This window comes from Rhodamnia argentea, chromosome 9 (genome assembly GCF_020921035.1).
Source record: "Rhodamnia argentea isolate NSW1041297 chromosome 9, ASM2092103v1, whole genome shotgun sequence".
Lineage (NCBI taxonomy): Eukaryota > Viridiplantae > Streptophyta > Magnoliopsida > Myrtales > Myrtaceae > Rhodamnia > Rhodamnia argentea.
Genome location: NC_063158.1, coordinates 6,336,073 through 6,356,138, shown reverse-complemented (window position 1 = coordinate 6,356,138; position 20,066 = coordinate 6,336,073). Strand labels below are relative to the sequence as shown.

The 20,066-nt window shown below is 40.8% G+C and overlaps 2 protein-coding genes across 5 annotated transcripts; both read right to left on the bottom strand.

Annotated features, from left to right (window-relative positions):
- Positions 1–1,927: 1,927 nt before the first annotated feature.
- On the bottom strand, positions 1,928–5,166 carry LOC115748577 (F-box/kelch-repeat protein At3g61590). Of its 3 annotated transcripts, none has more exons than XM_030685104.2 (2): positions 4,277–5,166; positions 1,928–3,371 (listed from the first exon to the last, which is right to left on the bottom strand). In XM_030685104.2, exon 2 carries the CDS (start codon positions 3,349–3,351, stop codon positions 2,131–2,133), a length of 1,221 nt encoding a protein of 406 aa, XP_030540964.2. In that variant the 5' UTR covers positions 3,352–3,371; positions 4,277–5,166; the 3' UTR covers positions 1,928–2,130. The 3 variants fall into 3 exon arrangements, with proteins under 3 accessions (XP_030540964.2, XP_030540962.2, XP_030540965.2); XM_030685102.2 differs by having other exon boundaries at positions 4,381–5,165; XM_030685105.2 differs by lacking the exon at positions 4,277–5,166 and adding an exon at positions 4,216–4,234.
- A 9,422-nt stretch (positions 5,167–14,588) lies between these two features.
- On the bottom strand, positions 14,589–20,066 carry LOC115748574 (BAG family molecular chaperone regulator 6). 2 transcript variants are annotated; one of them, XM_048285220.1, is made up of 4 exons: positions 19,845–20,066; positions 16,918–18,789; positions 15,655–16,486; positions 14,589–15,576 (listed from the first exon to the last, which is right to left on the bottom strand). In XM_048285220.1, the coding sequence occupies exons 2-4, from the start codon at positions 18,730–18,732 to the stop codon at positions 14,768–14,770; spliced, it is 3,456 nt and encodes a 1,151-aa protein (XP_048141177.1). In that variant the 5' UTR covers positions 18,733–18,789; positions 19,845–20,066; the 3' UTR covers positions 14,589–14,767. The 2 variants fall into 2 exon arrangements, with proteins under 2 accessions (XP_048141177.1, XP_030540956.1); XM_030685096.2 differs by having other exon boundaries at positions 14,589–16,486.

Sequence of the window (20,066 nt, the reverse complement as noted above, 5' to 3'; positions counted from 1 at the left end):
AAAGAGTTGCCCCAAAAACAGCTGGACAATAATCTTTTCGCTCAAACTCGATAGCCGCCATTTTGGAAGAAGCTTGAATTCCCGTTTCGAGTATCAGATCATGCTTCCTTCGATGGGTCTAAGATGAATCAAAGAAAGTTCCATACGCAAGTATTATGTGCTGTCCTGCAAAGTAGACAGAAACATGTCTGAGTACACATATTACCTGAGAATAGGTTTGCTGCTTGAAGAGTTGTACATCTAGTTGAACAACTATGCGCATCACATCAAGAGCTAAGATTTGGTAAATTTGAATCCCTCAGCAGTAAGCCAAATCATACCATCCGACTTTAAAACTTAAATTAACGAGGTTGAACTTAAGATCTTTGTTTTTCAGATGATCATTAACATCTTCGTTTACGCTAAAAAAAAAAGTTTTGTACAGTAAACATAGCTGAGAATCTAGAGTACGTCTGCCGACTTCGGTTGTCAACTTCTTATTTATTTTATTCTCGCTTATTAATATTTCAATCCTCGGCCAAAAAGAAAAGAAAAAAAAAAGAAAATGGTTGAGCACGAAAGGGCATTATGAACCACAGTCGAGTCATACTCCAATTCCCCGTGTGTTCGACCCAAAAAAACAAAAATTCCTGTGTGAGCTTTCAATGTCAAATTCATCTAACTCCTCCTCCTTTTTCTTATTAAACAATAATTACCTTAAACTTCGTTTTATCATATGTATTACAGGCCTTGTCTCTTCAACTATTTTTAATTCGCAGAAGACCCGACAACCGCGCACGGTGGTACCAGAAAGTTTTTCAGGAGACTCGTCCTCGTTTATTGCTTCCCAGGAATTGAATTGCTGGACCCAAGAATTCTATTCCTCGAACCCATAAACTTCTGTCGGATTCTCCCGGATACGCACTCAATTTCTCGGAATAAAATCCGGAAGAGTTAGAATAATATATTCCAATTTTCATTAAGGAGTGTGTCACGGCACCACACGCATTTTCCTCGTTCGAATAATTTCAAACACTCAGCATCAGAAGAGCATACATCAGTTTACTCAAAACGGGTAAATTGAACTGATCCATCTTCATCTCCGTTTTCACCTTTCTGACAGTACGGGTTACCGGGGTTTGGAGCAAACGGGCTCATAGTCCGGTCTGGCCGGCGACGAACTGAGTCCTTGCCTATACAAGCAAGGCATTTTCTGACCGTCACTACATCTGCTCGATAACGGAAGTTAGTAACACTAATGATGATGCATACAAGTTAGATCACTCAAGGAATCAGGTTCTTATAATGGCATTTCATACTTGTCCGATGCGATTCCAAGATTGATCCTTTGCACTCGAACATGAGAGGCGCATAGCATTAGGAGTCTCATACCTCGAGCAATCAAATTCCAAGACGGACCAAATGAGAAATTAGTACAGGATTGAGAAGGTTCCTGCGCCGAGATATGATCTGCATTTGGCTCATATGATTCTTCTTTTCATACGAGAAACAAAAAGCCAACCTTCGTCCCCACAAGCATGGATGTAGGCTCTAAAGTAGTCCATCACAAATGGGGGATAAACTGTCGGTAGTATAAATCCACAAACTATTGCGGACAATACCGCTAAAGAATATGCAATATGCCTAAAGACCACATTAACACCCGAACCCAGGAAATGCCGAACCATCTAATTCAGAAAGTTCTTGTTTCTAAAACCTAGTCTTACAACAGTACAGAGAGAACCAGCCAAGTATTAACATTCTGGAATACCTGCAGATTCAGCAAAGTTGGGAATCGTGGTGCACACAGGGCAGATGTGCACTAGACATGATGTACTGTCAAATTCTAGTTGCTATGCGCTGCGCATATGAATAGCACAACAAAGCAAAAACGACCAATTCGAATGTAAGGAAGTATAATTTAGATACAAAAGACATTGATTTGGGGAATAAAAATAAAAAGAGAACCCAAAGCTCATATTACTCCCATTTTCTGAATGCAAAGAATGATATCTGCTTCCATTGCTGCTACGATCTCTATAAACTTTGTCATGCCACTTGACCATATAACTTAAGTTAATTGCAAACAAACACAAAGACCATGAAGTGTTGCTCCGACAAAAGCGACCATCGAATCGAACAAAAAACATATTAGGGAGCAATTTCAAGCCTGGGCTCAAACGAAAAACCAGTGAAAAGCTGAAGAGGGAACCTCTTCGTCACAGGGCACTTTAGAGACCACTTCCATTGTTTTTGGTTCATGTCAAAAAGAAGAAGCAATGAGGAGCCGTAGCTCTGGATGTATATCACATCATCCATACCACTGCTGGCAAAAACATCATCAAGTTCCCCAAATCCTTGAAAGAACCTATGGGGCATGCGGGCGATCTCTTGCCACTCCCTCCCTCTCAACATCCAGATGCCAATCCCCTTAATTATGTCAGGCCGATCTTGTTTTCCAATGCCTCCCACCATAACCAGGTTCTCCTTCAGATTCATCAGACGGCCACACGTAAGGGGGCAAGGTACTGCAATAGAGTTTCTGATCAACAAAGCATGGGAAGATCGGCCTGAGAGATCATATGGTACTAGGCCATGACGGTTTTCAGGTGCACCACCACCTGTCGAGTAAATCAAGAAGTACAAAATGCCATCACAAATGACACTCTCATCACCAGCCCTCCAACCAGTGAAAACCTCAGTAGACAATGTGGCCCACATCCTAGTCTCGGAATCATATAGATGAATTGAAATATCCCACTGGAAAATTTTCCCAGGGACTTCCTTTGATTTCACAATAGAGATCTGATAACCATTGGAAACTCTGCTGGTCGACATTGCCAGGGCACTATAATCAGAAAATTTCAAACCCGGGGGCTCTGCTAGCTTCCTCGAACGTCTAGAGATCGGGTTGCAGACGTATAATTCACTTCTACTGTCATTGTCCATGAAGGAAACCAGCCCACATGAAGAAGCTTTGAACCAATTGGGCGTTTCAATGCAAGGCAGGCCAACATTGTACCACTTCCTAAGGGTTGGATCGTAGGCATACCCACCAGGCTCATCAGAACTCATAAACATGAAATACCATGGTTTCTGAGACGGTACCTGTGACAGGTTCCATAAGAACCTTCTTGAGCTAACTAATTCATGCCATCTTTTACAGACAGAACCTGCTTTGAAGATGCTTGCAACAGGGAGACAAGCCAAGATTCGTTCCAAGAGATCATCCGGCAAGATTAAATCCAGAGAGACTGCAGAAGCTGCTTGATTGCCTTCATCGCTAAGCTCAGAGAACAATTCAAACTCATCTATGTGTCTAGCAGTATCATCATTGCAGTGACTAACCCAAGATGTTTCTCCATCCATCATCTCAAACTATGAGTAAAGGCCTGATAACAATAAAAATTTTGTCAAACCTAGCTCAATGAAAGAAAAAGTGCTGCCCCAAACAGGTAAAAAAAAAAAAAAAAAGGGTGCTGCAATGAAAACTGAAGAGAAGATCAGACAAGTTGCTAGATGCAAAAATCTTTTCGGAGAGGGTAAAAACAGATTAGTTTGAATGCAAAGATTAGTCAAAAACATATCAAACGCTGAATCTAGGTACATAAAGATATCATAAGCCCTTAGTAACCTCCAAAGAAAAGCTCATCTCCACAAGCCATCAAAGAAAAGCACCAAAAAGTCCTCACCAATGTCAAAATTTACCTTTAATCATCAAAACTAAGAAAGCACCATGCCAGTAATTTGCATTCCCACGAAGACAAATCAAATTAAATCACATCTGAATTATTCTATAGGTAGCTTCAGTCAATTCAATCAAGTTGCAGAACATCTGAAGCACGATATCCATAAACTCAAGACCTTACCCCCCATGAGAAGAAGCCGCATTTAGGTACAAATAGAAGCAAAGCCAGAAACATAAATTACTTCATTCATCATCATCGCAACAGGACCAGCACAAAACAACATAAAAAAGTTAACTCTCTAGCGGGATTCCACAGAGTCGTGGCTAGCAACCAAACCAAGTAATATTAAGGCACCCCAAACAGAGGCAAAGCAATTTGAGCTAAGCCATGATGATAAAGGAAAAAAAAAAAAAGACTGGTAAATACCAATCACACTCAAAGCCCCACACACCAGTACCAAACCAAGCAATATTTGGGCACCCGAAACAGAAGCAAATCAATTTGAGCAAGCTATACTGAAAATGGAAAAAAATGGACTGGGTAATACCAATCACGCTCAAAGCCCCACCCACCAGTACCAAGAAATGACACATCCTAGCTGAACCCACCTCACGGATTGAAACAACAACCGGATCAACGAAGCACAGGAAAGAAAGAAACGCAAAAAGAAGGAAAAGGAAATAGCTCCGTTAGATCGAGAGACAAAAAGTACCTCGTTGAGAGCCTTCTTCAGAGTCGAAGGCTAAACGGGTGAAGGCAGATTCAAGCGAAAGTTTCAAGATTTGCGAGAAAGAGTCGATGGCGATGGCGAAGAATCCGAAAAGGAGCTACTTTGATGGCGAATACGAAACGGCGGAACCATGGAAGTTTATAGTGTAACAGACGCAAACCAACAAGAGAAAGAAAAATCGAAACCGACCATGTGCGATATAGATTCCGAAAATGGATGAAATGGGGTTGCTCCAGATTTGGCGAATAACCACGCCCGAGCAACCCACCGCCACAGAGGGAGGGAGGGAGGGAGGGAAAGAAGATTTGGATTTAGATGAGTGTTTCGGAGCTGTTAATTCTTAATGGAGAGGAACGACTGGCGGGGAATGAAATCAGAGAAGGCGATTCTTCCAGTCGGCCGCTGTTGTAGTTGTGGAGAGAGAGAGAGAAGGGGATTTTTCTGGCGTGGGGACAAAGAGGCCGTCGTTTAGAGAGAGAAAGAGGGTGGCGCGTGTAGCCACGCAGGCTGCCACTGACGCCGTGCCTCCGCCACTGCTGTGAGTTGGAGGGTAGAGAGAGAGAGAGAGAGAGAAATGAGGGAGGGACAAGGAAGAGTGGAGACGGAGCGAGGCAATTAGGATTTTTATGGTTGAAAAGAAGGCATCCTTCAGTGTAATGAAATGCTCTATTCTGGAGGAGATCAGCCGTTCATTTCGCATCCCGAGCAAATCTCCGAACGGCTCGTGTCGCGCGTGGGCGAACCAATGTTCTTGATTATTAGCATTTTTAGTGGGAGCTATGGCGATGGGCTCGTCTCGCCAACCTCGGATCTTAGACTAAAAATGGAACAAATCAGTTACGTTATCGAATTATCCCATATTGAACATGAAACTTTTATTACGACGCTCAAAAGAGTTCATTAGCGCCGGTCATGTCTCCCGTCTCTTAACATATAAAAGAGAAAATATCGATATATGTAATTAACTCCGAGCTAAGATAATTACGAAAATAATAATAATAACAAGTATACCCTTTGATTGTATCGCTGATTTAGAAAAAAAAAAATTCCTAATGAAAAAAGTGTCATAATTGCTTTGTAAGCAATGCATGGGAGAGCTATAGGTAAATTTGTACATCCATAATGTGGAAGTTGCTAGTAAACGTAAGGCTTTTTTTTTCTCTCCACCATGCGTATGGAGCGCAAAAGTCATCCCTTTCATAAAGGAAAAAAGGAGAAATTAAACAAAATCGTGGGAAGTTGGGGCACAATGAATAGGAAATTTTGTAATGCCATCTTACTCATCAATCTCCATTTTTGACTTTTATATGCTTTGTTTTTTTTTCTTTCTTGGTAGTACTAGTGTCCGCGCCTTTTTCAATTGAGCCCTCTGATTTGTCTCTCGGCGCTCGGATTTACGTTATAGACTTGTGCAAGCCAATTTTCTCGTAAAACCGATGATTCAAAAGGTTAACCCGAGATCCGAGTCTCGAGATTTTTACCAATAGCAATCTTTTGAATTATGCATAAAAACCAAAGCGAAGCATATAATTAAGGGAAAAATCAAAATGGTCTCTTGTTGTACCGAATTTGGCAATTGGGATGATACACAATTTGTAATCATATTCAAATGATTATTCCCTAAAAGGTTCTTTAGGCTAATGCGTTGTGTTTAGAGCTTTCCTAGATGTTTCCAACATATAGTTTTATATCTAATGCAACCAAGGAGAGGCATTGATCACCTAAAATCAATTTGGCATCCAAGTGTTTGTACTTTGTAGCAAAAGGGGAGAGAAGAGAAAAGAGAGCAGATGGGGAGTTGGTGGTTCTCCAGTGGTGCCACCACTATGAAACTCTCTTTCCAAACCTGAGGCACCACATTAAGTCATGTCTCACTTCCAATACTTTATTTCTGATTCTATCCCCTTTGAATATGATGATATTGTTAAGGATAAAACCTCAACCAGGTGTATAATTTCAGCTCCATTTATTTCACACAGAATGAATGATTTGATTTTTTTTTTTAAACGATCACCTCATCACGTAAAATAACTAGTCGGTGAAAAATATTTTCGATTCTGACAATAATTTATGTATAAATATTTTCGTGAACGGTGAACACATTTTGTTCATCAATCATTTTTAAGCGATGCAAGCGATCATTTCAAAAATAAAAAAAATTTCAAAATTGTTCATTTTTTACGAAATAAATAGAGCCTTCGTGTGCAGCAAGACCGCAATGGCCAAAACCCCGATCTAACCCAACATCGAAAGTGATGTTCTCCAACCTTTTCGTGCTAGTTTATTCCATTTGTTAATCATTTCGTGACATTGATATGACAATTACGTGGATCTTTCGGGCCACTAATCGATCCCATTTGCAGGCGGCCTTATGTTGTACGCTTTTTTCCTCGGGATTAAGAGATTATTAGTGGATTAATAATCACCAAAATGACTCGACAAAGAAGCCACGTTTTTGCTCTTGTATCGTTTTCGCAACTACGGAAACTTCCAATGTCCTAAAAATGTTTGCCCGATCGTGCTCTCCTAGTGGATTCTTACCTCATCGAGAACACAACATCGGATGCGGCCCATGTTCAGTCTCGACCTACAAGTTCCTTTCTTATAGAGAAATCAAACTCGAAATCGCGTATATTCAAATGGCTATGAAGAACCCAAAAGGTTTTTGGTTCCATGAGTAAAGCTAGGGGGGATCGATTTTCCGGTCCGGCCCTGTCTCGAGCAAGAATCGAGAACTGGACCGACCGGATAGTCCGATGGAATCGGGGAATTATTAGCAAGAGCGAGCAATATGAACTTTTATTTTAATGTTTTTATTAAAAATTAGGTTTGCATTTAAAAATTTAAAAAAACAATTGGTGAATTTGTGGGGTTTACATTTAAGAAATAAAAAATAATCGGTCCGATTCCCCTTGAGTCAGACCGAAAATCACCGGTTTCAATTTTATGAAATCGGGAATCAAGGTTCGGTTCGATCCCAGTGGTTTCCGGTTTGATTGATCTGTCTTGCTCACTCTTGAGCAAAGCCATGGATTGAATGGAAGCAAGAGATGTACCTTTCTTTTCAACGTGGGAAACGTGTGATTGCTCACTATGAAGATCATGCATAGTAGTTTGTTTGGACATTAAATCATATATATATTAAATTATATAGAAAATCGAAGAGACCGACATACCCTTTTTTATGATTGTTTTGGGGTTTTTTTTTTTAATGGTTCACATTCCCCGCCTGATCTTTCGATATAAGTGCACCACACATGATATGTCGAGCAAAAGAAAATAGAGAGAGAGAAAAAAAAAATGGAAATGCAAAGTGCTCCCTCCACATATGCTTTGGCACATCACATGCCTCCATTCGTAATGTCATGGAATTTTCCTTGCAGATTAATTCATCCATTGAATCAATCGATTCCGACGTGGGCTGCGTTCGATCGTGTGAACTTTTTCATTTACTCGATTTTTATCATTCGTTGTCTTCCCACGTCAAAGGATGTGAAAAGACAAAAAGGGTCTTGGCTTGGGAAAAGTGGGGGGAAAAAAGCAAACGACACAAGAAAAAACAAAACATCAAGCATCGCATCAGACAAAGCAACAACCTTAATTACTTCTGTATGAAGGATGCACAAATTAAAAATAAAAAAAAGATTGAAAAAGAGAATGTCAAAAAAATAAAAACCAAAAGCAATTAGTGAAGCACGGCAAGTATACGCATGGCACCTCATGACACAAGTATATGTTATTATCTCTTTTTTGCAATATTATTTTATTTTCGAGTCGAAACATATTGTTATCGTACTCAAACCTCATCGGAGAAAAGATACATAAAATAAAGGGATACAAAAAATAAAGGGTTAATAATACGAAAAATCCTAAACCGATACACTTGTGATAAATTTATCCTAAACTATTTTTTTACCACGAAAAATTCAAAACTGGTACACCTATGACAAATTTACCCTAAACTATTTTTTGGCCACCAAAAATCCTAAACTAGTACATCTGTGAAAAATTTACCAAAAATTAATTTTTTTACTACAAAAACCCAAAATCAGTACACACGTGATAAATTTACCCTCCGTTAAATTGGGTTAATACTGTGAAAAATTTCAAATTGATACATTTGTTATAAATATATGGTAAAAAACCCAAACTTGTACATCTATGAATTACCACGTGTCATCCAAATCAGCAATTTGATTGTTAGATTTAACGAAAACTAACATATGGTAAATTTATCATAGGTATAACAATATGGGATAAATTTGCCACAAGTATACCAGTTTAAAATTTTTTATGGTCATAAAAATAATTTAGGATAAATTTGTCATAAGTGTATCAATTTGGGGTTTTCCGTAGTATCAACCCAAAAATAAATGAATAACAAATGAAAGCAAGCAAGGATAGCATGCATCCTCTAGTCAATTTTGGTCCGAAATCCTTGACGTACGCTAGCTGTTTTATGTGACATAATGAGGTAACGTGGATTATTTTTAGAATTGTTTTAAAAATTCTATTTTTTTTCATTTCCTTTTCTTTCCCATTTCTTTTTTCTAACATGCCACCAGTCACAAGCGATGTCCGGCGTCGCCTAGGCGAATGCCGACGAGGGCCCCCTCACTAGATTTGGCCATGCCGACCCTCACCAGGCCTCGCACAAGTGACACTTGGTGAAGCCATCTTGGACTAGGAGAGGGTTGCCTCACCAGATCCAGAGCCCTCATTGAGGCTCACCCTCGCCAAAGTGAGGCCAGCCATTGCTTACGGCCTTTGCCTAGCGACCGACCTTTGGCAAAAAGTAAAGGAAAAGAAAAAGAAATAAAAATATTAAAAAATGTCTTTAAAAATTTATCATAAATTTCATGCCGGCGACGATTATGCCACATAGGATGGTTAGAGTCCACGTTAGTGATTTCCGATCAAAAATGACCCAATGAACTATATTGACAAATCATCAAAGTTTAGGATTAAATTGGCATATGAACAAGTTAGAACTTCGGAACTAATTTCTCCAACAACAAATAAAGTGACAAGTAAATGAAGCAAGAGAAAGAACAATAACTAAAGGCAGCTGTAGCTCTGTTGTTTTAGTAAATGCAGCTAGGGATTGAATGCAAGTTCAATCTTTGCTCGGGGATGGACGGACGGCTTGTCATCAATCAGTTCGATCCATCTTTTACACGAACGTGGAGTCATTGCTAAGTTAATTAGTGCAATGCCGACATCTTTTCTACCCTATGGAGTTTTCAGCTCCTTCGAGAAAATTATTGTTCATGCCTACTCCTCAGAGCCTCGTAGGTCGGTACATAGGCGGCCTCCATGTTTCCTATTCGTGTGTAGACACCTCGAGCTGGCTGAATTTTTACCTTGTTTTGGTTCAAGGTAGGAGCGATTGGTTTAGCTAGATGGATTGGTAAGTAGGTTATTCAGTTGGAGAGTTTTGCTGTTTAAGGAGACGACGAAGGGAGCGTCCGATAGAGCCCGCCGACCCGGTTTCATGATGTTTTCAAGTCATGAATGTGTTGAAAACCTTGCCGGTATTGCTTCTTCCGAGAGGCGGCGCTATGCGTACGCCCGTTTTGGTCTGCCTTGTCTGTAACTCCCGTCATGTGAATTGATTATCCAGAGAAGATACGTGAAAGGTATTTGGCATGAGAAAATCAAATTTGAAGGAACTGTTGGGGGAGAAAGCTAACAATTTAACCTCGGCACCAGCGGGCCGCTGTATTCAATCAATATCAAACCCCAAATACGATGAATATAATGTTAGAATATTAGAAATAAGGTAGCAACAGCACCCACAAATTTTACATGAAAAATCCGTTACGAGAAAAATTACGAACCGCTTAAAAAACTTCCACTTATCACCAAAAATTAGTAGGAGAATCAATAGTCATATAATTAGAGGCTCAACACATTAACAATATGGCAATATGTCATCACCACTAACACAAAGAGCTAAGAAAAATCAAACCACTGCCATAGAAAATGAGAGACAACTTGAAGAAGGATTTCAATGATTAGAACACTCACCGAACAACATAGCAAATTCCAACAAATCTTCACAAACGAATCTTCCTAGAAGTTGGACCAAAAAAAAAAAAAAAAATCTTCCTAGAAGTTGGCTGCCTCTTCCGCGGGAAAATTATCCAAAAAGTCCTAAACACATTGCACGTTTCCCGATTCAATTTTAAACTTTTTAATTTTACCAATTGAATCATAAACCTTTTTCATTTTTTGCCAAGTGAGCCTATCTGGTCAATTTAAGCCTAAAATGGCCAACGTTGACGTCAACTGTCCTGCGTGGTATAATTGACATTAACGTGGACAATTTTTGACAATAATTTAATATCTTTTCTAATTTTTTTTAATTTCCCTTTTTCTTTTATATATATTTTGGTTTAAATGGTCGACGGTCGGCTGAGAGTTGGCGTTAAGTCGTTGGCTGTTGGGCGAGGGGTTATAAACCCTTGCCCAGGCCATCAAGGGCCATAGTGAGGGATCGCGGGCCCTAGCCAAACCCAGCAAGGGCTGCTACCCTTAGCCAGTGGTTGGTGGAGCTACTGGCCCTTTGAACCAAAAAAGAAAGAAAAAATGAAAAAAAAAAAACTACAAAATATAAACTATTATTATAAATTATTTATTTTATGCTGGACATACCATATAAGATGACCGACGTCCATGTTGGTGATTTTCGGCCAAAATTGTCAAGATGGACTCAATTGGCAAAATATTGAAAGATTTAAAACTCAACTAACAAAATAAAAAAGTTTAAAACTGAATTGGCAAAAGTGTAATAGGTTCTTTTCTTCTCCTTTTCAAACCGTCAGTCTCTCTCCTTTTTTTTTTTTTTTTTTTTCTGTTTCAACTCTCTCCTCTTTTATTTCTTCTTTTTTAATGACGATGAGCTAGGCCCCATGAGTGGGCCCGACCTAACAAATCTCCCCCTTCACCTCCATCATGCCCACTTATTTTTATAAGAATCAAGTTTTACCATGAGCAAGATTTTGGCCGTCATATAAAATCCATTGTCATTGGTGTCGAATTTCTCAAGTAAAAAAAGTCTTTTTTTCTAATTTCTCTCAGAACCAATGATATTTCACATCAACGTGCTTCGTCCTTGAACGTAGCACCTAGATTTTTCTAAGGTAAATAGTACCCATACCGTCATAATACAAAATAAATTTCTCTTGCTTCAAACCCAACTATTGTACGAATTTCTTCATCTACAAGAGTACTCTTTAGTTGTAGACAATACCACACATTTTTGTAACCTAATATGGACTTTTAAGAGTCATTGCCACCGGCATAATCAGCATCTGAGTAGCCAATCAACTTTGGCTTTCTATTTCCATTGACTTCAGCATACCATGTATGACGGTTGTCGATAAATGAACATCACGTTAGCAATTTTCCATGGAAATTGGTTGGAAGAATTACATTAAAATTTCTCGAAAAGTTTAGGATAATATTGGCAAAATTAAAAAGTTTATAACTGAATTAGTATCTTATAATATGCTCGTGACATTCGATTTTTCAATCTCCAAAATGTTGCGAAGCTAGCTGTTAGCAATAGCCTGCAAAAAAGAAGAAGAAGAAGAAAAAAAGATTGATGTTCTACTACCAAGCCAATGCTCATATCCAGCTAATGATGGCAGACTAAACATGCTAATGAATATGAGGAAATAAATCAGAAATGATTTTATCTTAATTTATTGCGAAGTTTAATGAGGGCATGAAAGGTAATAAAGCATGTTTAGGTGAGCAGAGCAGTTGTGAAAATGACCCGACCGCCGTGTATGAACTGAGGCGGGAATGGCCTTTCAACCACTGAACCACATGTCATTCAGGGACATCATAATCGAACTTTTAGAAAGAGATCAGAAGCTTAAGAACTCCATGATTAATCAATCAAATCAGTTAAGTACCTAACTAATCAGGGGCAAGTGACCAAAACAAGGACAGCGTCCAAAGCACGCAAGCTATAGGCAACGAGGTGAATTTGGACCATTCAATTATTGAACAGGCCATCACCAAGTGAAGAGATGGAGATTTCGGATCTTTCCGCGGTCCATTCCGCACATTAATTTCATTTAATCAATCGATTACTCGTCACGAAATGATTGATTAGACATATGAAAAAAAAAAAAGCATATAAACTCATCCTATCGCCAAATTGGTCATTGGCTAGACATCTCCTTGTTTGGATCATGCACTTCCTTCCTCGGCTTCATGTTCACTTCTTTCTTATTCGTCGATAGAAGCCTTTGTGTCGGTAACATGAAAAATCATAAGAGAAGGGAAGTCCACAAAACAGAAGGTCGAACCCTGTCTATTTACAGAGTGTCGATTTTCCTCGAAAACAAGGTTCGACTTGCACGTGTTAAACATTTGTTTATATCAAAGGCACGAGCTTACATGTGATTCGATTCCGTCAGCCACATCTTTCATTAGCGAACTTCCTTGACGAAGAATTTAGACCCCGTCAAATGAGTGGGATATGTCAGGTTTGAATCGGGTCATAAATGGTCCAACCCGTTTTATAACCCACGTCCTTGAAATATTTCCATATTTAATTCGACTTAGAAAAATTCATACCCAAATTGAGATGAATGAATACAAGATCAAGTGAGAACGAGAAAGAATGAAGATAAAGTTATAGAAGTTGGTTAAGTCTAAATAAGTTGTAAATTTATTTACGATATACTTATGACTTGTTTAACACTTAAGCTCATTAATGATTTATTTATTAAACATAATTAATTCATAAAATAATTCAATCCATCGTATATAGGTTAAGAATAAGAAATGAGTTGATGATACGTCTAGAAGAGAAGATGCAAGCGCTCTTCAAGTATCCAACGAGGAGGCCAGAACACCATCACCACGCGCACTGTATATAAGACCAGGCGCGATGAATTCATGGATTCAAACGTTTGTAGAGAGAGCATCACAAGATCTGCAACCGCTCTGCTAAAAACTGGGGCGAGCTCACCATTGTCAAGCCCTAAAGAAAGGAGGGTGAAAAGTGAAGACGGGACGCTTCTTTACGAGACCCCCAACACATCAAATCTCTTCTGCGACCAGAGACAGACAGAAGTTAAAGAGACAGACAATAGCCGTAACCAAAAGGCAAAAGTTGAGTTGAATATGACCCCACAAAGCAAAGCCACAATCGCCTCCGAGAGCAGAGACGAGTTCTTTGTTTCGGTTTACAGACAAACAAAAGAACGCATAAAATAATTTGTCGGGGCGGGGTTGGGGGTCTGTATGTGCGGTTGCTGCAGAGTCGGCGAGAAATCTGGAGATGTCAAGGGGGAAAAACAAATAAAGAAAGCAGACAGAGCAGAGGGAAGGGACGAGCGAGCAGGCCTGAGAGCCATGTATCAATCCCCATGCAAAGGAAGAAAGAAGGATTTATTAAACTTTATTTTGGACATCAATTCAGTCAGTGTCATCGTGCTTCGAGCCATCTCTCCTGTTCTTGCTCTTCTTCTCCTTCTTCTTAATTTCCTCGAGTTTCGTAGTGGGTGTCGTCGCGCTGAACGATTCAAGGAGCGGACTTGCACCATTTGGTCAGTACGCGACTGGTGTTTCGACGGTGATGACAGGTTTCTCTTTGTGAAAACAGGTTTTCACTTGGGCATCTTGTTTTTTTTGGTCGAAACACTTGGGCATCTTCGTCCTTTCATTTTCACGCAAGTTTTCCCCTTTTTTTTTGTTCCCGTTTTGGTGAGCGAATCGATGGCGCTTTGCAGGTGTCTATAAATAGCACGGTTTGGGGGGCATCGGGCAAAGGGTTTGCAGCAGGCTGCGTAGTAACTAATTTAGTTTGCCCACAGGTGGTTTGGACGTAAGGACAACTTAAAGAGTAATAGGAAATGTCGTTAAGGATCGGCTTATTGGTCGGCAGATTTAGTTGAAAAGACGATACCCACAAGCCATCCCCCCATGAAAGTGAGGATGAGCTGTAATGGTAAAAGCAAGCTTGGCCCAAAGATTGATGGGCTCCAGCATTTTGGGCTTTCGCGATCTGTAATGTAGTCACTAGAGCGGTTTTGATTCTTTCACAGCCCAGTTTCGCCTTCTGGTGTTTGCATTTCTGGGCCAGGCCTTTTTGCATTGCGCTAAAGAGTCGAGAGAGCTAGATCTAAAGTGTCCATCAACGCAACAAAGACAGAAAACACACAGCGTTATCATGCGACACACTAGTTGAAACGATAAGCCTGTAACAGGAAGGACAAACTTTGGCAAGAGACAGCTATTCCATGGCATAGAATATTATTTGTTCCATATGTACACAAGTCACCCCATAATCTCATCTCCCTGGAACTTGTAAAGACTTTGCCTGTAGAAAATTCATCAGCCGCCCTCAGTTCATAGAATCCGCACATGACTTGGCATGTGCAGATCGAGGCTTCGCCGCCACCGCTCTGCATCTCGGTTTTGTCCTCTTATTCCTGGCCAATCTCGTCTCCAAATCCTTCACTCTTACAGTCAATTCAGATATCACGTTCAACTGCTCTTTCCCGGCTTCCATCAGTTTCTCCATCATCTCCCTCAGTTTCTCGTTCTCTTTGATTAGTTTCTCGTTGCCGTCCGTCTTCTCCACGGGCCTGCTCGCATTTGAATCTTCGTGACTAGGTGGTGACTGCTCAACTTGCTCAGCACCTTCATCTGAGACAGATTTTTCCGAAGCAATGACAACCACCTCCTCCTCGTGATTATCTTCTCGTTCATGCACTTGCTCTCCAACACGTGTCGTCAGATCGGTATTCTCCACGTTTTCTGCAATTAATCCTTCCTTCTCCCAAGCTAGAGCTTCACCGTTCAACATGTCAGAGCAATTGCAGCTAAGATCAGCAGAGACAATGGCCTTGTCTTCATTTACATCTTGACAAGTTTCCACTTTGGATTCTAACATCCCCAGCTGAGCTTCTGGTCGAGGTGGCAAAGGAGCTTCATCGCTATTACCCTCTTCATGTCTCTGGTCTCGTTCCGCCCCATTGGGTGCATCCTGTGAAGATTCCTCACTCTTTAGAGAGCCAACAGGTGACAAATCATCTGGTACCGGTGCAACTAGTTGCTCTAGATGCACATTGTCAACTTCTTCCGAATCTGAAGTTATTGCTTTGGGCACTTCCAGCTGCTGCACCTCAATGGTCAGATTGCCACAATTTTCTGGAGAAGTAATAGCATCGCTCCCTTCATTGCACATATCATGTCCATTGAGAACAGAATCTACTTTGCCAAACTTACCATGCTTGCTGAGCACAGAAGCTGCAACATCCTCCTCTGCAATATGAATCTTGCTTGCCACTTCCACTTCAGGTTCTACCCTATGAGATATCAAGTCTTCATCTCCAGTGCACAAGGTTGGGCCAGGAAAAGTAGCAGGCTCCACTCCCACACCGTCGACCGCTATGGTTTCTTTCTCCTCATCTGCTTGTGGCAATGCTTGCAGAGCAGAAGTTACTTGATCTGTGCTCATAAACTCCATCTTCGTGCTGCTTCCATCTCCCAAATCAGATGCCAGCCTCATCTCATCTTCAACCCCAGAATCATAATTACTTTTGTTCATCGTGGCCAACTCTACTCTCTCATCCTTTTCTCCAGCAGGACGATTTGGATCAGTCTCTGTAGGCTCCATAACGCTGACCATGGGTGGTTCGCCATCATCGATTTCGTTAGTACAATGCTGCAAGGCAGCTTGTTGCAACTTCACATCCAAGGATGCTGATGTTTCACTTTTCAAATCCTCGAATACCACTTGTGTCTTATCATCAACAATACCTGAACACGCATTCTCTGACTGTTCAGATACTGAATTTTCAGCTTTGAGAAGTTGCTCTTCTTCTGATTCACATTGACCACCAATGTTCTCACTAACTGAAAGACTATCTTCAAACTGTCTCTTTGCTTCCTCATCATGTTCTTTCTCGCTGACCATACTTTCATCATCCCTAGCAGTATCAGAGTTATCAACAGACTCCTCCAGGCTCTTCGTTGTCAAAGAATCAAGCTCCTCCTGCAAAGCAACTAACTCCCTTGCCAAAGATTTCCGTATATCTCGTAAATTAGGATGCAATCCCTAGAGCGCACAAAACAAATCCCGAATCGAAGAGGAGAATTAGAAGCATCTCACAGAAACAAGTCCATCGAAAATTTTCAGCTTTCCATGGCCAAAAGCAAACAGAGACATACAACTGAAAAATGTTAAGATAGACACACTTTCATTAAATATTCACTCAGTGTCCTAGCATCCAAGTTATGATAAGCAATAACAGGGCTGTGTAGCTTAATAAAAAAAGTGTTCGAGTATTGAAAGCAACTTCGAGATCTGAAAAACCCAAAATATTCATGAACTATAAAAGAGACACTATGATCATGCCCTTCTCTTGTCTCGATTCCCATTTTCCAACAATTCCATGATTACCAATAATGTGGGGCTCCTAGTCTGCTCTCTTCTTAATCCAGAGAAGTAAAATATAAACAACATAATTCACTATATCACCGGCTTACCTGAATTGTATCAAGCCGCAGCAAAAGATTCATTATAGATTCTCCAATGAGTACTTTCTGCCTTTCAAGTTTCCCCTGAACAGGCAAAGTGTCCTCTGAAGATGCTAGCTCGTCGATACTCTTCCTCACCTTAGTCACTTCATCACGAACCTTAGCCATTTGCTTTAGTTTCTTCAGGGTCTCCCATTTCCTTACTTGGAAACCACGATAGGTTGACTGAATGCGCATAGCAGCTTCTTCATCAGATAGAGTCCTTGACGCTTGCAACTCTTCACTTCTTTTTTCAATGCTTTCATCACCTGCAATTGGAATTCCCTTATCCTCTTTAATTTCACAAACCTCCTCCTTCTCACTGTGATCTTTGTTCTCTTTAATCTTTTCTGGATGTTCCACCTGCAAACCGCTTTGTGAATCTCCACTATTGTTGTTGCTTGGACAGGAAGTTGCCCCTTTCACCTCAATGACTTTCACTTCTTTCCTTTTCGGGTGCTCCTCAGAAGTTCTGTTCATGCTTTGGGTGCGTGAATTGTGTTTGTTGCTGTCTGTAGAGGGAGCATCACTTGAACTGCGAGATTTCATTTCAGAACCAGGAGGACTAGGAGATTTTGAACTACCATTGCGGCCGTTCTTCCTAGGCAAGGGATCAACTCTCAGACAAACCGGGGGCAACTTTGATGTTTTGGTCGAGGATGACAACGACTTTCTGGCATCAAATCCAGGGACTCTATCAACAGGAGAATCTATAGTTCTTTTGCTCAAGGCATTTGCTGCTGCTTCTTGAGAATCTCTGGAGTTATTCTTGCCCACATAAGGTTCTATGTCTTTCACATCAATGTTCTTCTCCGCATCCTGATGGTGTGACCCAACTTCATTTCTATAATTTACTTCCACTCCTCCATCTGAAGTTTTATCATGATTGTTATGAAGCAGTATCGGGAACACCTTGAAATTGGATTCAGGAGATTCCAGTGTATTGTTTTGCTGTTCCTTCTTAGCCTCTGCCTCCTCTTGTTTATCATAAGGAGGAATCCAGATGACAGGAAATGGATAGTTTCTTTCGTTATTGCGCGTATGCTGATTATCAGATCTTTTCGTTTCTCCTCCAGGTTTGGAATGGTCATAGTTGCCCATGAAGAGAGGAAACCAACTATTCCACGCAGGCTCCTTATGCAATGATGAAACAGCTGGTTTCTTTTCCTGGGAAGCAGTATCAAGATCCATAATCCTTGGTTTGACATGGATTCCCTGCTCTTTGTTCCTGTTATTTTCAGGTGGGATCCAAACAATCGGATATGGAAAGTTTCTCCAGTTCGCTGGCACCAAGGACTCTGGATAGTTCTCAACCTTCTTGTTGGAATCTAGTGGCTCGTGCTCTTCTATCTTGACACCCTTTTCATTCTTTGGGTCGCATACATGATTAGGGCATCCACAGCAATGGTGTTCTCGAACCACATACGGTCGTTCCATTGGATAAGCTGATGGATAAGGCAGTTCATTATGACTAGCAAAGGGTTCAGCATTCCCAGGATAAGGTCCCCAACAATTAAACGGTGGTGGCTGGAAAAAGTAAGGGTAGGGTGGTCTGTGATAGTAGCTAGGAGTTGCCATGTGGTTATAGCAAGCATGGCATGGAGCAGGATAGCTGCAATTACCACCATATGGGTATGGCAAGGGCTCATGTGGAACAGGAAACAAGGTCGGATTGATCCCCAGTTGAGGTGGAATTTCATCTGGCATTGGCTGGCCATGTTGCCTGCTAGGCATTATGTGGCTCTGACGGGGATGAGAATCCATGTATCCATAAGCACGTGACATCTTGAGTGGAAACTTATGGATTTGTCACTCGCAAGTCACCAATCTCAAATCTTTATTCTGTGCAGCGAAGAACACAACCCCATCAGAAAAATAACATATACTACTGAAGTAAGAGGTAAAGAAGGTGTCGAGAATTGATCATGCACAAGCAGAACAAAGCAAGATTAAGCTGGTAGTACTAACGACTGTGCTCATTAATTTTCCAGCAGAATTCTTCGAACCAGAAAAAGGTAATGGATACATATATGGTATTTAAAGCTGCACATCATCATCATCATACAACTCTATAAAGCCAATTTTTGCTGGGGAAGCAGACATGCCTTACAACCAAGATGGAAAATGGCAAATTTGTACGACTCTCCTTCAAACGACATGCATATACGCACAAGCATGAGATTTCAACGGTTTTTCAAGCAATATAGGTCTAAACAGCCGCAGAAATTACAAAACGCAGAACAGAAATAAGAGAGAAGCACAGGCGTATAATACTACATCATAACCTAACACTTCAGAAGATTGAAAAAAAAAAAACATTCTTGGAAAGGAGAAATCAATTAAAAGGGACTATTTTCCGAATAATTTTGGGTATCCTATGAGACGGTCTTCAGAAATGCTCAGACAACAAAGAGAAGGTCGTGGTGACCTCAACATTTACTAATGTCTTTACCAAGAACAGGGACAATCACCAAATCCCACGGGGTACCTCGAACAATGCGCCACAAGATGCTCAATTCTTGCCAATTCTGCTACCCAACAACATGCACGAATTCAGATTATACAATCACCAATGAACTGGGCGGGATCCGAAAGTTATTCGAATGCCAGCGAACCAGATCACTTCACCGGCGATAGCAACGATAATAAGGGACATCCAAGCAGATGGATGATGCATTCCCCGAAACTGATGAGTTCCCACTTTATATCCCATCGCAATCACGAAGCAAAGACCGAGTTTACAGGACAAGATTCCCAAAAAATCACCATCGGAATCCAAATGGACTTTGCTATACACAGCGACGGCCCATAAAACATATTCACTCCTCTTCAAGCGAAACAACACCCAAAAATGAGAAGCAGAGGAGCGAAGAGGAAGAGAAGAAAACGCAACTTACAGCTTAAGAAGAAGTCGAAAAACCGGAAGCAGAGACGAAGGCTTGATCCCAGTTGCGAAGATCCACCGGGAGCGGTTCTGCGAATCCGAATGACTCAGTTTCCGGCAAAAATCGATCCACCCACCCAAACGACGGATCGTTTTCTTCTGCCTCTCTCTCTCTCTCTTTTTCCTTTCTGAGCTTTCTCTTGCAGTCGGATCGAGTACGAAAGTCGCGCTTCAG